The sequence below is a fragment of the Delphinus delphis genome, chromosome 3 (assembly GCF_949987515.2).
Source record: "Delphinus delphis chromosome 3, mDelDel1.2, whole genome shotgun sequence".
NCBI classification, from domain to species: Eukaryota; Metazoa; Chordata; class Mammalia; order Artiodactyla; family Delphinidae; genus Delphinus; species Delphinus delphis.
Window position 1 is genome coordinate 64740641 of NC_082685.1, and position 18641 is coordinate 64759281.

General features: G+C 36.8%; 1 protein-coding gene across 7 annotated transcripts in view; it reads right to left on the reverse strand.

The window, feature by feature from the left end:
- Window positions 1-18641, reverse strand: part of CDC42SE2 (CDC42 small effector 2) — a 114323-nt gene that overhangs the window by 46222 nt on the left and 49460 nt on the right. For 6 of the 7 annotated variants that reach the window (XM_060008908.1, XM_060008907.1, XM_060008911.1 and 3 more), the window contains one exon: window positions 2134-2476. In XM_060008908.1, coding sequence (XP_059864891.1) covers window positions 2134-2187 — 54 coding nt within the window. In that variant the 5' untranslated portion in view covers window positions 2188-2476. Of the gene's footprint in view, window positions 1-2133; window positions 2477-10972; window positions 11076-18641 lie in introns of those variants that run through there. The other variant, XM_060008913.1, reaches the window with a different exon arrangement.

The following is an 18641-nucleotide window of genomic DNA, read 5'->3' on the forward strand; positions in this document are numbered from 1 at the left end:
CTAGAGTTTCCTCTAGCCACCTTTCATAGAACTGTTGGTTCATACTCTCAGGCTGCAGTAACAGCTTTCATGCTTTTCATGTCTAAGGTCTAAGGTTTTCTAGCAACCCCTGTCTACTGACCCATTCCATCCCCTTCCAATTCTTCACCCATTTCCCTCGAAGAAACCTTAGACTCTCTAAAATATGGAGCACAGTGCCCTTCCTTTGTTTTTTTTTATATGGCAGTTACCACATCATCACTTAAAGACACACACCCCTACTATTATGGATTAGAACTGCACATCAGAACAACAACAAAAATGAAGAAAAGTCACTGTAGGAAATGAATCTTATTGCAGAACACACTACACACATGATTGCAGACTGCTGAGGAGGACTCACTGGCTGGGAGTACAGGAAGGAGAAGGTAACTCACTGGCCTACAGGATGCAGTCTGGTCAGGCAGTGCTAACTCTCCATCTGGGCATACAGTAACATTAAACATTCAAACTACTGGGAAAAGGATATGTTCTTCACTTGAAAGAACAAAACCATTCAATGATTTCCTATTTCACAAAGTGTAAAAATCAGTCTTTCCCCAGCCTGGAAGGCCATACATGACCCGGCCTTTAACTATCTCTGACCTCATTTCCCACCACTGCAGCCCTGGCTCACAGCCACTCTGCCCTCTTTGACATTCCTCGTACACATACAACCCTTGCACTTCCAGAACTCTTGTACTCGCAAGTCCTTCTACATAAGCATGTGCCTTACTGCCTTAACCTTAGCTTAAATATCACTTCATCAGAGAGGCGTTTCCTGTACACTCTTAATATCCCCATTTCTCCTCCTCTTTTTTCTACTTTCTTTTTCCTTAGAGCAGTTACCATCACCTGGTATCACAGACACCTATTTATTCACTAAATATCTCCTCCACTAGAATGAGAGCCACGAAGCAGAAACTGTCTGTTTTGCTCTCTGTTATTTCATCAGTACCTGGCTCACTGTGGAAATACCAGAGTATTAATACATGACAACTGGGCATAGGTGTCTAATTAAAATAACACATTTCAGAGACAAAGAGCATTACAAAACATCAGTACCATGTGGGGAAACACTATATGGGGAAAGTATGTAATATGACTAGAAAAGGGGGAGGTTGTAAATCAATATGCATTGTTTTTGAGGATACCTTAGAAGATTATTACCTTAATTGTGGTGATGGCAATGAGTGTATATGTATGTCCAAACTCACCAATTTGTATACATTAATTATGTGCAATTTTTTGGTATACCAATTATAACTCAATAAAGCTGGGGGGGAAAAAGTCCACCAGCATGCCAATGCACAACAGTAAGTAGGTAAAGAATTCACTACAGTCCTGTAAACAGCTGACATGGTGGGAAACACTATAGAACAGTTAAGTTACTATGCAAGAAGTTCCATCCTGCCATAGAAAAATGAACTAAAAGAGCTGGTGGAAATACACGAGGTATTATCTAAGTCAGGGGAAAGCTGGCAAAGATTTCATAGCGTTGACATTAGATCTAGGCATCTTAAAGGATGAAGAGAAAATTGGACGTGGATGGCAGAATTTCCGTAGAGGTAATAAAATGTGCACAGGTTAGAAGGGATAAAAGTGGGGCAGGTACCAAGAAGAAGTCAGCCAAGACTACTTACTATCCACATGACTTTGCGCAAAAAACTGAACCTATTTCAACTGAAAAATAAAGATAATGGTATCTTCCTCAGAGAGCTGCTGTGAGGAAAATGAGATGATAAATCAAGAAGGATGTGAGGCAACCTAGCTATGACATCTTCCACCACTGATTTCCAAAGCCGACTTGGCTGTTCTATCTCAGATTGTCTCCCTTTCCTCTCATGGCTCCTCCAGAAGCTGGTCTACTTGGTAGAAGAGCATAACCTTCTCAATCATATACAATGGTCTAGCACAGTTCCTCACACATGGCATTTACTCAAAACACATTTACTTTTTTTTTTTCTCCTTTCTTTAACCAGATGTTCAGAATTCCACTGACAGGCCTTAGAACTGCCCTGCAATCACTGCTGGGGTCCTAATTCTCAACTTGAGAACCAGCATTAGTTTAATAAGCACCCCACCCAATCTGTACATGTATTACTTCATACTTACAGGTTGAGGCTGTTCTGCAATACAGCAGTTGAAACACAACCAGAATTCACTCATGCTTACAGTCCAAGTTATAAATGAGCACCAATGAAGTTTCCAAATCTCAATTCAGGAAGCTTCACAAAGCAGGCTTCTCAATATGATAGATGTCCAAAGATGCCAAAATAATAACTTTATTACTTCTCTGTGTTTTTGTTCCTGGAAGTCAAGTATCTTATATAGTCAATCCAACAAACAAAAGGTCAGATTGTTTCCTTTCTTTGCTTTTGATTCTACAGGGACTTGTTTCTGAACCACAGGAAAGGTATAAAAATTGTTGTCTTGACTCAGGACCTTAACAGGTAGTCTAGAAAAAAAGAAGAAAAGAAAAGAAGTTACTTTACTTATCTTACTCTTAGAAGCTTTTATTTCTTAAATCTGTGATAAAATTAAGACTATTTCCCCAAAAAGTAAACATTGAAAAAAAATCAAGATTTTAATAAACTGATATTCATTCAATAAAAAAATATTTGAGTACTTTTTCAGTGTCAGGTATTAGGAATATAGCAGTTGAAACGAGAGAGTAATCCTTGCCTTCATAGAGCATTCTATTTTATGACTGTAAACGCTTTCCCCAAAGCCATGACTCTAAACCTTGTAAGACATAAATGACAGTTATTTTTATATTTGTATAGAAGATCTTCAATGAAGATTAATGCATATATGTTCAATGTCACAAATATGGGTAATAAGGCATGAATTTAGGACCCTGATTCTACACAGTCCAGAGGACATGTCCTCCAACATACTAGAGGACAATGACATGTTAAGATCTAAACATATGTTCAAAGAGAAAGATAAGAAGGAAGAAAATGTACATTCTTGCCACAGTAAAATTCAGAACCTGGAATGCTTATTTTCAAGGAGAGGTGAACATTCCTCATGTCACCCAAACTCCTAAACAAAGAAGTAGCAGTCTTGCAACTGGCTCTGTCCAATAAAGTGGGTAAATACTATGAAGGTTTATAAGCTCAAAAGAATTGTATGTTTCATTTACTTCCTTAGCGAGAATGTAAGAGCAAAGGGTTAAATTCACAACATCATGAATATTATTTCAGGGCTATTTACTTAACAAGCTTAATTCCTCCCTGAATCAAAGACCATGGCCATTAAAATATCATTGTGAAATCTCTTTTAACCAATTTTATGAAAACAAATATGCCTTTGTTTGAAACTGAAAATTCCTTATGCTCATCACTGCTGATGTAGCACATACAAACATGAATTACTGTTTCAAATCTACTGGATTTGAAATCTGAGGTTTTAAAATCTATTGTTTGATTTATTCCATCATCATATTTTCTCATCTACATATAGAACTACACAATTTCCTTTTTATTTGTAATTTACCTTTGCCAGAAACCACCTTCAAATACTAATTTTACATTGCATGGTGTTTTATTTTCTTCTATTTTTAACTGAGTATACATTCCTTTTGTTTAACACTTAAAAGTAATAGATGACTTCCGAATTTACAATCAACATTTTAGCAAATTCAGATTTCCTTCCTATTTAGAGTAAAGCTGTTCCTTATTTTGCAAATTTCAAAATATACATTTTCCCATTCCCATGTACTACTTTGAAAATGACATTCACAATATTTCCTCTTTCTTAATATTTAGTTGAAGAATGACTGTTTAAAGTACAATAATTTGTGCTTCTATTTTTGGAGATTAGACAGAAAGGATACTTAAGAATAATGACCTAGATAACAGATATGATGAAATACATTTTCAAACCAAGGGGATGTTTGCAACTCCACAGGTTTTTATTTGTTAAGTAAACATATAAATCTAAAAATGTTTCAAACATGCCTTGGAATATCATACCAATACACTTTTTCCATTTTCTTGCTTTTCTAAACAAAATTCCTTTTTAGAATCTTTTTCAAATGTATATATACTTAAAACACATTTATACATAAACACCTTGTAGAGAAGTAGTGAATCTGTCACAAAAAATTTCAACATTACCACTAATAATAAATATATTAACAGGTACTTTCACTTCTTGAGCTCAAAGTTGCTTAAATCATGTCCATTTTGAAAACCTTACTTTAAAAAAAAATCTTAAGATAACAAAAGAAGAGTCACTTTGCAACAACATCAAGAACTAAACTTGGCTCTAAACACAGCTCAGCACATTCCACACATAAATGAAGGGTCAAACTGGGCTACAGCACCAGAGAGTATTTCACGAACTCATAATTTCATTAGACATAAGATTTTAGAAAAGCTTCAGTGAACTGTCAGGCCACTTAGTGACTGGCAGAGATTTCCTGCATTAAAAGTTCAGTCTCTTGACTTTTAAAGAGATTGGCATGAGTAAAAAAGTGTAGTAGTATTCTCTGGTCAAAAATATAACCTCCTCCATCCCCTCCCCACCTCCTCACTTTCCACACCTACAAATGCTGCAGATATAAGCTTTATACTTGTAGGAACAGTTTCGCTGCTGACAATATGAAAAATTTATGTCCCAACATCGTACCCACAAATTAATAAAATTGTTTAGGTCAACTTCCAAAGAAACAACAATAAAGCCATGATTTGAAAAACAAGGCAATGAGGCATACCTTTTAAGACAAACAATTTATTCCCTTTTTTTTTTAATGTGGAATACTTTAACTCAGTTGAGGTATTGAGCATGCTCAGTTTGTGTGAAACAGAATCAGATGTTTAGAATTTAGACTTTGATATAAGAGATGTGTGGCAGTTGTTAGTACTACACTAATTTTTAGCAATGTTAACTTGGGCAAGTGACAAGCTCTATCATTAGCTATAAAAAATGGAATGCTTCACTGCCAATGTCACAGGTCTGAAATGAGGGCTAAATTACGATGTACATAAGGGCACTGCATATATCATAAAGAGCTATACTGATACAAGACGCTCTTTTATTTGTTATCAAAATTAAAATAGCTAATAGCAGAATGAAGTAGTAAAAATAATTAACTTGTAATAGCTGTAAATTTTTAGGAAACAGCCTAAAAGTCTATTCAAAAAAAAAAAAAAAAGAATAAAAATTTTTTTAAATGAACTGAGAGACAATCTACGGAATGGGAGAAAATATTTGCAAACACTGCAACCCACAAGGGCTTAACTGCCAAAATATACAAACAGCTCATACAACGAAAAAAAAATCAAACAACCCAATTGAAAAAAGGGCAGAAGACCTAAAGAGACATTTCTCCAAAGAAGAAATACAGGTGGTCAATAAGCACATGAAAAGATGCTCAACATCGCTCATTATTAGAGAAATGCAAATCAAAACTACAATGAGATACCACCTCACACCGGTCAAAATGGTCTACAAAGAACTAAAAAGTTTACAAAGAACAAATGCTGGAGAGGGTGTGGAGAAAAGGGAACCCTCCTATACTGTGGGTGGGAATGTAAACTGGTACAGCCGCTATGGAAAACAGTATGGAGGGTCCTCAGAAAACTAAAAATACAATTACCATATGATCCAGCAATCCCACTCCTGGGCATATACCCAGACAAAACTATAATTCAAAAAGATACATGCACCCCTATGTTCACAGCAGCACTATTTACAATAGCCAACACTTGGAAACAACCTAAATGTCCATCAACAAATGAATGGATAAAGTAGATGTGGTATATACATACAATGGAATACTACTCAGCCATAAAAAAGAACAAAATAATGCCATCTGCAACAACATGGATGCAATTAAAGATTATTATACTAAGTGAAGTCAGAAAGAGCAAGACAGGGGCTTCCCTGGTGGCGCAGTGGTTGAGAATCTGCCTGCCAACGCAGGGGACATAGGTTCGAGCCCTGGTCTGGGAATATCCCACATGCCGCGGAGCGGCTGGGCCCGTGAGCCATGGCCGCTGAGCCTGCGCGTCTGGAGCCTGTGTTCCACAACAAGAGAAGGCCACAACAGTGAGAGGTCCGCACACCGCGATGAAGAGTGGCCCCCGCTCGCCGCAACTAGAGAAAGCCCTTGCACAGAAACGAAGACCCAACACAGCCATAAATAAATAAATTTAAAAAAAAAAAAAGAGCAAGACAAATACCATATGATATCATTTATATGTGGAATCTAACATATGACACAAATGAACTTACCTATGAAACAGAAACAGAATCATGGACATAGAGAATAGACTGTGGTTGCCAAGGGGGTGGGGGGTGGGAGAGGGATGAACTGGGAGTTTGGGGTTAGTAGATGCAAACTATTACATATAGAATGGATAAACAACAAGGTCCTAATATACAGCACAGAGAACTATATTCAATATCCTATGATAAGTCATAATGGAAAAGAATATGAAAAAGAATGTACATATCTGTAACTGAGTCACTTTGCTATACAGCAGAAATTAACACATTATAAATCAACCACACTTCCATTAAAAATTTTTTTTAAAAAAAGAATAATCGAATAGGGACTTCCCTGGTGATGCAGTGGTTAAGACTCCGCACTCCCAATGCAGGGGTTCCCTGGTCAGGGAACTAGATCCCACATGCATGTTGCAACTAAGAGTTCGCAGGCCACAACTAAGGAACACACATGCCCGAACTAAGACCCGGCACAACCAAATAAATAAATATATATTAAAAAAAAGAATAAACAGATAGCATTTTAAACTGAAAAGAAATGAATGGTGCTCCATTCGTACAAAAGAACACTATACAAAATGAAAATGAATGGTAGTTTCATCCAACACACTGGACAATTCTCAGTGCCATGTTATTGAGGGAAAGAAGGCACAAAACAATATACATGGAATGATTTCCTTTATATGAATTTCAAAAACAAGTTCAACTAAACTATTTTGTTTAGAGATGCATATAGAAGTATAAAAGTAAAGCAAGAAAATTATAACAGAAGTCAGGAAAGTGGTTAGGGCTGAGGGCAGGAATTAAGAATTAGGAAGAGATGCATAAGAGCTCCTGGAACACTGACAATATTCTACCTCTTGACTTAAGTGGTAGTTACACAGGTACTTGCTTTATAATTTTGTATTAAATAGTACATTTATGGTCTATGCAATTTTTTATGTATTATATCTTTAAATAATAACAATTTAAATAATACATAAGTAAAAGAAGCAAATACTAACAATTTCAAGTTGTTTGTAATAGAGTGATGGAAATGCAAAATACAATGTCAAGTAAAAATGAACACACTTTGCTAGAAACTTTGAAGGAACTGGTAAAATTTGGGAGGTTTGCGTGGCGAAAGGGGTGATGAGGTCTGAAGTTCTACCAGATGCCAAAGAGATTTCCACCAGAAATGCAAAAATTACTAATCAATGACCAAGTCTGAATTCTCAGTAAAGCTTATTTATAGCTGTGCCAGCACTAAATCTGTCCCAACCTAGTTAAAATCATTCTTTGATATTGACTTGTGGTACAAGACCCTATTGGGAAAGAAAAAACAAAAATACAAAAACCAACCCATTCTGAAAAGAGCTTTCAAACTACATACTTATCACAGACCTACTTTTCTGTGGCTAATCAAAGTTCAGTCAAGCCACTGTTCCCTGAACTCAGTTATAAAAGGCACAGACAGGGGTGCATGTAACTACCAAAAATAAGAGGGTTAGTTTTTTTTTCTTAGAATGACTGCTTATAGGTTAGTCTTTCCCACAGTTTCGTATTAATGTAATCACATGGTACTTTCTTTAATATCTGGCTTTTTTAATTCAGCACGTTTTTGAGATTTACCATGATGCTTCTATTAGCTAATTCACATAGATTTCCATCGTGTAGACACAGCACAATTTAACTTCATATTTAGTATTTCCAGTTTTTGGCTGTTAAAAATAATGCTGCTATGAATTAGTGTATACAAATATCCACATAAACAGAAATTTTCATTTCTCCTGAGTAAATATTTAGAAAGATAATTGCTGAGTCATATTTTAAGTATAATTTTAACTTTATAAGAAACTGTGTACCAGTTTTCCAAATCAGTTGTACCATTTTGCATTTGTAGCAGCAAAGTATGAGAGTTCTAGCTGTTCAACATCCTACCAACACTTTGTATCGTCAATCTTGTTATTTTTAGTCATTCTAGTGGGTATAAAGTACTACACCTTGCTGTGGTTTTAATTTGTACTTTCCTGATATCTAATGGTATTTAGTCTTTTCATGTGCTTGCTAGCCATTCATATTATCTTCTTTGGTTAGGTATATTCAGATCTTTTGCCCATTTTTTAATTTAGTTGCCTTATTCAGTTGTGTTCTTTACATATTCTAGATCAAGCCCTTTGTCTGATAAGTGTATTGTGAAGATTTTTTCCTGGTCTTTGTCTTTCCATTTTTAAAAAAAAATAGCACCTTTCGGGACTTCCCTGGTGGTCCAGTGGTAGAGAATCCGCCTGTCAATGAAGGGGATGTGGGTTCGATCCCTGGTCAGGGAACTAAGACCCCACATGCCGCAGGGCAACTAAGCCCACGCACTACAACTACAGAGCCCACAAACTACAGAGCCCACACGCCCTGGAGCCTGCGCGTCACAACTAGAGAGAAAACCTGCGTGCCACAACTAGAAAGATGCCTGTGCACTGGAACAAAAGATCCCACATGCCTCAACGAAGATCCTTCATGCAGCAACTAGACCCGACACAGCCAAGTAAATAAATATTTAAAAAAACAGCATCTTTCAAAGAGTTTAAGTTTTTTAATTTAACAAAATCTAGTTTATCTATTTCATCTTCTATGATTTGTGTTTTGTGTTCTAAGAAATTTCTGCATATCCCCCAAACATAGCTTTCCTTGTATTATTTTTTCTTCTAAAATTTTAGTTTTTACTTTTCAGTCTATATCAATTTTTAGTTATTTCTGGTGGTATAAAGTAAAGGTCAAAGATTCCTTTTTTACATGGATATAGCCCATTGTTCCAGCTCATCTGCTGAAGGATATCTCTTTGCCTATTGACTTGATTTGGCACTTTTCACTGAAAATCATATAACTGTAGGTTTGTGTCCATTTCTGGGTTGATTATTACACTGGTTTATGCCTATACTAGAACCAGACTGTCTTGACTGATATACTTTTTTTATTATTACTAGTTTACTTTTTTTTTTGGCTGTGTTGGGCCTTAGTTGTGGCATGCGGGGATCTTCGTTGCAGCATGCGGGATCTTTCATTGGGGTGCACGGGCTCTTCATTGTGGCATGCAGGCTTCTCTCTAGTTGTGGCGCACGGGCTCCAGAGCGTGCAGGTTCAGTAGTTGCGGCGTGCGGGCTTAGCTGCCCCGCACAGCATGTGGGATCTTAGTTCCCAGACAAGGGATCAAACCCGCGTCTCCTACACTGGAAGGCAGATTCTTAACCACTGGACCACCAGGGAAGTCCCTTGACTGCTATACTTTTATACTAAGACTTGAAGTCAGGTAGTGATAAGTCTTCCAAATTATTCTTTTCCAAGGTTACTTTGGATTGTCTAGATGCTTTGCATTTCCATATGCATTTGAGAATCAATTTGTCAGTTTCTACAAAAAAAAGCCTCCTCCGAATCTGATTAGGATTGCATTTATTTTGACATTTGGAGATTTCAATTTAACAATAGAGTATCTAACCCATTAACATGGCACATCCAATAGTCTGTAGTTCTAAGTGTACAGGTTTTCTATGTGTTTTGTTCCATCGTTTTTGTTTTTTAACTTTGTTTACAGCTTTCATATGAAAGCTTTTCTTTTTTTTGGCTGTGCTGCGTGGCTGGCGGGATCTCAGTTCCCCGACCAGGGATGGAACCTGGGGCTACGGCAGTGAAAGCGCCAAGTCCTAAACACTAGACTGCCAGGGAACTCCCCATATGAAAGCTTTAAAGACTTATGTAGTCAAACATCAATTTCCATCACAGATTAGGTGGTTTATCTTACTTTGGACAAATTTTCATCATAGACGGGGGGGTCTCTTTTACTTATCCCAGGATTATAAACCTATCATCCCACATAGTTTCATTTAGGTTTACTTTATAAATTAACTTGGACATTAATATTTTATGGGTATAGTTAGATAACATTTTCAGTCTACTCAGGCTTTTTCTTTCTAACATCTTCCTTTTCGCCTTAATTAAAAACTCAAGTACTTAATGCCAAATATATACATACGTAGGGGGAGAGATTCTTATACTGGCTCAAACCTGAAAGAGTTTGCAACACAGAGCAAAGTAATAACATGAGAAAACTACTGTCCCCTTCTCTAATGCCCACACTTCTCCCCCCCGTATGAGACTGAATACCATGCTTCCTCTCTTTAACAATAAATCCTCCTTTTCCTTTCCTGCTACTTTCCTTTCTTTTTTCCAGTTTCTCTCTCTCCCTTTTTCTTTCTCCCTTTTCCATGTCTTCATCCACTCTCCTTAAACCCTTTGTTAGCTATGTAGAGTTAGAAATAACCATTTTGTGACACACAATAGATTCTCAATTTATTAGTTCACGGATTGAAAGCTATCTTAATACTCTGAACTTTTCTCCCGCGTCTAGGTAGATATTTACACCCACCTGCTAATGAACATCTCATGTGGTCTCCTTGTTCATTTAAACACATTATTTTTAACACTAAATTCACATATCTGTGTCTGCGTTACCTTTCTCGGCGGGTGGCACCACCATGCAATGTTTACCAAGCAACACATACTCAAAGTCTATCCCACTACCTGCAGTTCTGTGAATAAAACCATACTGTAAAATGTTTTCTTATATGTAAACAAGTCTTTACTGTTATTCAAAAATTAATACAAGCACAAAGATTTTTTAAAATCGATACATAATAAAAAGCTACTGAAAATGGCAAATCAGACCTATCCCGAGGGAACCTACCTCAACATAATAAAGGCCATATACGACAAACCCACAGCAAACATCGTCCTCAATGGTGAAAAACTGAAATCTTTCCTCTCAGATCAGGAACAAGACAAGGATGTCCACTCTCACCATTATTATTCAACATTGTTTTGGAAGTCCTAGCCACGGCAATCAGAGAAGAAAAAGAAATAAAAGGAATACAAACTGGAAAAGAAGAAGTAAAACTGTCACTGTTTGCACATGAAATGATACCATACACAGAGAATCCTAAAAATGCCACCAGAAAACTACTAGAGCTAATCAATGAATTTGGTAAAGTTGCAGGATGCAAAATTAATGCACAGAAGTCTCCTGAATTCCTATACACTAATGATGAAAAATCAGAAAGAGAAATTATGGAAACACTCCCATTTACCACTGCAACAAAAGAATAAAATACCTAGGAATAAAGCTACCTAGGGAAACAAAAGACCTGTATGCAGAAAACTATAAGACACTGATGAAAGAAATTAAAGATGATACCAACAGATGGAGAGGTATACCATGTTCTTGGATTGGAAGACTCAATATTGTGGAAATGACTATACTACCCAAAGCGATCTACAGATTCAATGCAATCCCTATCAAATTACCAATGGCATTTTTTTACAGAACTAGAACAAAAAATCTTAAAATTTGTATGGATACACAAAAGACCCCGAATAGCCAATGCAGTCTTGAGGGAAGAAAACGGAGCTGGAGGAATCAGACTCCCTGACTTCAGACTATACTACAGAGCTACAGTAATCAAGACAATATGATACTGGCACAAAAACAGAAACATAGATCAATGGAACAATATAGAAAGCCCAGAGATAAACCCACGCACCTATGGTCAACTAATCTAGGACAAAGGAGGCAAAGATATACAATGGAGAAAAGACAGTCTCTTCAATAAGTGGCGCTGGGAAAACTGGACACAGCTACATGTAAAAGAATGAAATTAGAACACTCGCTAAAACCATACACAAAAATAAACTCAAAATGGATTAGGGATTTAAATGTAAGACCAGACACTATAAAACTCTTAGAGGAAAACACTGGAAGAACACTCTTACATAAATCACAGCAAGATCTTTTTTGATCCACCTCCTAGAGTAATGGAAATAAAAACAAAAATAAACAAATGGGAACTAATGAAACTTCAAAGCTTTTGTACAGCAAAGGAAACCATAAACAAGACGAAAAGACAACCCTCAGAATGGGAGAAAATATTTGCAAAGGAATCAACGGACAAAGGATTAATCTCCAACATATATAAACAGCCCATCCAGGTCAATATGAAAGAAACAAACAACCCAATCCAAAATTGGGCAGAAGACCTAAATAGACATTTCTCCAAAGAAGACATACAGATGGCCAAGAACCACATGAAAAGCTGCTCAACCTCACTAATTATTAGAGAAATGCAAGTCAAAAGTACAATGAGGTATCACCTCACACCAGTTAGAATGGGCATCATCAGAAAATCGACAAACAACAAATGCTGGAGAGGCTGTGGAGGAAAGGCAACCCTCATGCACTGTTGGTGGACATGTAAATTGTTACAGCCACTATGGAGGTTCCTTAAAAAACTAAAAATAGAATTACCATATGATCTAGCAATCCCACTACTGGGCATATACCCAGAGAAAACCGTAATTCAAAAAGACACATGCACCGCCACGTTCATTGCAGCAGTATTTACAATAGCCAGATCATGGAAGCAACCTAAATGCCCATCGACACACGAATGGATAAAGAAGTTGTGGTACATATATACAATGGAAGATTACTCAGTCATAAAAAGAAACAAAATTGAGTCATTTGTTGAGACGTGGATGGATCCAGAGACTGTCATACAGAGTGAAGTAAGTCAGAAAAAGAAAATAAACTATCGTATATTAACGCATGTATGTGGAACCTAGAAAAATGGTACAGATGAACCGGTTTGTAGGGCAGAAGTTGAGACACAGATGTAGAGAACAAACGTATGGACACCAAGGGGGAAAACCACGGTGGGGTGGAGATGGTGGTGTGAATTGGGCGACTGGGATTGACATGTATACACTGATGTGTATAAAACTGATGACTAATAAGAACCTGCAGGATAAAAAAACAAAAAAAACAACTAATACTAAACTTTCTTTAGGTTATTTGTATGGAAATATGTTAATATAAATGTTTCAGACATTGCAGGAAATTTCTAAAAATCTTCCATGTTCTGGTATAATGTTCTAAGTCATAATTCTAGTCATTACTTTAAAATGTATATCTCAGAAATAACTAAATTTCCTTGTCAACTGCATTATTATGAACTTTCATCAAATCTTTAACCGTGGTCATTTTTAAGTCATTTGTCATTTACAGACAGTTCTGGGTGTACTGTGATGTTTTTGCAAAAATGTTCCTATAAAAGGGTTCCATCTTCAAGGAATTCATGGAAAAGACTCTGACAAGTACAGGTTTCTGGTAACTGACTATACTGCTGAACTGAACGAATAAGCATTTTCAGAACTCTAATGGAAAACTGATTAATTCATAAAAGTGTTAACAAAAGATCAAGATGAAAAAAAATTAATTACATGGGACTGAGTCAACTGATGAGGATGATTATAATCTCGGTGACTTTCTCTTTGAATAAAAAAACAAAAACCCCCACAAGGACTCAGAGGCAAAAATATACAAATCAATTTTCACTGCAAAGTAAAGGACCTGTTACAGTAGAGGATTATTGGACTGAATGTCAATATTATGACATAGTATGAGTGTGTTCCGTGTTTGGTAATTGCGATCATTGTTGCTTTTGTTGTGGTCAGCCATTTACAATGCTTGGTGTCATTTTATTTATCTCTTGTAAAAATAAAATACAGTGTGTGTGGGAAAAAAAAAAATCTTCCAACAAACAACAGTCCAAGACCAGTTGGCTTCACAGGTGAATTCTATAAAACATTTAGAAAAGAGCTAACAGCAATCCTTCTCAACTCTTCCAAAAATCTGCAGAGGGAGAAACACTCCCAAATTCATTCTACAAGGCCACCATCACCCTGATACCAAAACCAGAAAAAGATATCACAAAAAAGAAAATTATAGACCAATATCACTGCTGAACACAGAAGCAAAAATCCTGAACAAAATACTAGCAAACAGAATCTAACAACACATTAAAAGGGTCATACACCATGATCAAGTGGGATTTACCCGAGGGATGCAACGATTCTTCAATATACATATACACAAATCAATCAATGTGATACACAACATTAACAAATTAAGGAATAAAAACCATATGATCATCTCAATAGATGCAGGGAAAGCTTTTGATAAAATTCAAAATCCATTTATGATAAAAACTCTCCAGAAAATGGGCACACTCAATGGTGAAAAACTGAAAGCATTTCCAGTAGGGTCAGGAACAAGACAAGGATGTCCACTCTCGCCACTCTTATTCAACATGGTTTTGGAAGTCCTAGCCACAGCAGAGAATAAAAAGAAATAAAAGGAATACAAATTGGAAAAGAAGAAGTAAAACTGTCACTATTTGCCAATGACATGATACTATCCTAAAGATGCCACCAGAAAACTACTAGAACTAATCAATGAATTTGGTAAGGTTTCAGGATACAAAATTAATACACTGAAATCTCTGGCATTCCTATACACCAACAATGAAAAATCAGAAAGAGATATTAAGGAAACACTCCCACTTACCACTGCAACTAAAAGAATAAAATACCTAGGAATAAACCTGCCTAAGGAGGTGAAAAACTTGTACTCAGAAAACTATAAACACTGATGAAAGAAATCAAAGATAACACAAACAGATGGAGAAACATACCATGTTCTTGGATTGGAAGAATCAATATTGTGAAAATGACTATACTACCTAAAGCAATCTAGAGATACAATGCAATCCCTATCAAACTACCAGTGGCATTCTTCACAGAATTAGAACAAAATATCTTACAACTCATATGGAAACACAAAAGACTCTGAATAGCCAAAACAATCTTGAGAAAGAAAAATGGAGTTGGAGGAATCAGCCTCCCTGACTTCAAACTATTATACCACAAAGCTACAGTAATCAAGACAGTATCGTACTGGCACAAAAAAAGAAATATAAATCAATGGTTCAGGATACAATGCAGAGAGATAAACCCACACACATACGGGCACCTAATGTGCGACAAAGGAGGCAAGAACATACAATGGAGAAAGACAGCCTCTTCAATAAGTGCTGCTGGGAAAACTGGACAGCTATATGTGAAAGAATGAAATTACAACACTCCCTAACACCATACACAAAAGTAAACTCCAAATGGATTAAAGACTTAAATGTAAGACCAGACACTATAAAACTTTTAGAGGAAAACATAGGAAAAGCACTCCTTGACATAAACCACAGCAAGCTCTTTTTTGACCCACCTCCTAGAGTAACAGAAATAAAAACAAAAATAAACAAATGGGACTTAAACTTTAAAGCTTTTGACAGCAAAGGAAACCATAAACAAGACAAAAAGACAAGCCTCAGAATGGGAAAAAATACTTGCAAATGAAACAACAGACAAAGGATTAATCTCAAAAATATACAAACAGCTCATGGAGCTCAATATCAAAAAAACAAACAATCCAGTTAAAAAATGGGCAGAAGACCTAAATAGACATTTCACCAAGGAAGACATACAGATGGCCAAGAGGCACATGAAAAGGTGCTCAACATCACTAAATGCAAATCAAAACCACAATGAGGTATCCCCTCACACCACTCAGAATGGCCATTATCAAAAAAGCTAGAAACAATAAATGCTAGAGAGCGAGTGGCGAAAAGGGAACCCTCCAGCACTGCTGGTGGGAATGTAAATTGATACAACCACTATGGAAAACAGTATGGAGGTTCCTTAAAAAACTAAAAATAGAACTACCATATGACCCAGCAATTCCACTACTGGGCATATACCCTGAGCAAACCATAATTCAAAAGGAGACATGCACTACAATGTTCACTGCAGCACTATTTACAATAGCCAGGACATGGAACTAACCTAAATGTCCATCGACAGATGAATGGATAAAGAAGATGTGGCACATATATACAATGGAATATTACTCATCCATAATAAGAAACGAAACTGAGTTATTTGTAGTGAGGTAGACGGACCTAGAGTCTGTCATACAGAGTGAAGTAAGTCAGTAAAAGAAAAAAAAATACCGTATGCTAATGCATATATATGGAATGTAAAAAAAACAAACGAAAACAAATGGTACTGACGAACCTACCTGCAGGGCAGAGATAAAGAGGTAGACATAGAGAATGGACTTGATGAAATGGGGTGGGAGGGCGAAGCTGGGGAGAAGCGAGAGTAACATCCGACATATATACACTACTGAATGTAAAATAGTTGGCTGGTGGGAAGCAGCGGCATAGCAAAGGGAGATCGGTTCAGTGCTTTGCGATGACCTAGAGGGGTGGGATAGGGAGGAGGGGTGGGAGGCTCAAGAGGGAGGGGATATGGGGACGTATGTATGCATATGGCTGATTCGCTTTGTTGTGCAACAGAAACTAACATGGTATCGTGAAGTAATTATACTCCAACAAAGATCTATTAAAAAATTAAAAAATAGAATAAAATAAGGTAGTTTCATATTTTAAATGATCTTCAAAATATCCTGAAAAACTTATTTAAATAAATCTGCAATTCTCCTTGCTTAGCCCACACATAAACTTTTAAAGAATAAGATGCATTTTTAACTAAAATTTTAAAAATTGACTTAGAATTTAAATGAACCAATACAGAGTATCCAGATTATATAAAAAAGACTTGAAAGGCCTTGAAAGCATTCACAGACTTGACTATGGACCAGTTAGTGCTGTGACAACTGTTGAAGAAAAAGTTAAAAATATATCTACGTGGGATTCCAGTTGGTGGTTTAAATAGCTTTTTTGGTTGCTTAGAGAAAATAATGTAAGGAAAAAATACTTCTCTATCATCTTTTATCTTCCAGCTCCAGAATGAAATTTAATGTATTTCTATAAAAAGTGTTAACAATTTACATGTAAACATCAATATAGGAATGTTTTAAAATAGCTTATCTTATAGTATGCTAATCTCAAAGGTAACAGTCAAATAAGTTCAACTTGGGGACAACACAACACAAAGAAAATATATAATACTTGTGTCTTAGCTATTGAAAAAGAGTCTTCTATTGCTATATTAAACTTTAAGTGCAGTGTATCAGTTAGGAAATTAAAAAGTACACATACATTTAGCTTCCTTTTTGGTATTTCTTTCCTCAAATTAAATCAGGAAATCAATAATCCTTTCTGATGCCACCTCTTAACTGGGTAACAGAAACAAACTTCAGCATATATCTGAATGCAGGATTTCACCATACATGGATACATGTATTATATACAGCTGACCACTGAACAGTGCTGCGGGTTAGGGGGTTGAGACCCTTCCTATGGTAGAATATCCAGGTATAACCTTAGAGTCAGCCCTCTGTATACATAGTTCCACATTTACAGATTCAGTCAACCATGGATCGTGTAGGACATATTTACTGGGAAAAAATATCCACATATAAGTGGACCCAAGCTATTCAAACCCATGATGTTCAAGGGTCAATTGTACACATGCATGTATTTGACAGATATTGTTGAGCAATCCCTATGTACTAGCCCTTGTGAATATGACAATGATCGAGAGAGTGGTTCAAACAAAACTGAACGCTTTAAAAAAATTATTACTCACTAACTAGGCTAAATATAAATATGTAATAAGCACCAAAATGCAGGGTCACCTTCTACTTCAAGAGGTAATTCACTTTCGGATTTCATTCAGTTAAGTCCCAGGACTCTGACAAGGAGAGCTAGGTATCCAAGTAGTCCACAGTTGGGGCATATTCACTAAGGTCTTGATGTAGAAATCTTACTATTCCCGTATGTTTCAGCCCCTGATGGAATCAGATAAGATAAAAAAAAAATCTCAGGGGCTTCCCTGGTGGCGCAGTGGTTGAGAGTCCGCCTGCCGATGCAGGGGACACGGGTTCGTGCCCTGGTCCGGGAAGATCCCACATGCCACGGAGTGGCTGCGCCCGTGAGCCATGGCCGCTGAGCCTGCGCGTCAGGAGCCTGGGCTCCGCAATGGGAGAGGCCACCGCAGTGAGAGGCCCACGTACCGCAAAAACAAACAAACAAACAAAAATCTTAGTTATATAGATGATAACTGTAGGTTGCTCAAGGTTCAATGAGAAGACTAAGCTCTATTTAAGAGGAAAAGTGAATCACCAGAATGCCTGCATATGTGGCAATGAAAGCAAATAGAATGCAACTGAACATATGAGGAATTCACCAAAAAGTTAGTATTTTTGTGCTGTATCACACATTGGGTTTTCAATAATTCTTTACAGAGAGAAATACAGTGACAAAAATCTCCTATTTGGACATTCTGATGGAACATTTTTTCCTACAACTGTGTAAGTCTCCACAACTTCATCTTCCAACGGGCTGGGGCTCTGCCTCACTTCTATCACACAGTCCAGACGCTCTTTAATGAATACCCATCACCATGCTAGACAGGCCATTATGGTCCAAAATTTGGACTGCCTCTGAAATAGTAGCCACTCAAATCACAACTATTATACCACACTATTTTTAGCGGGGATA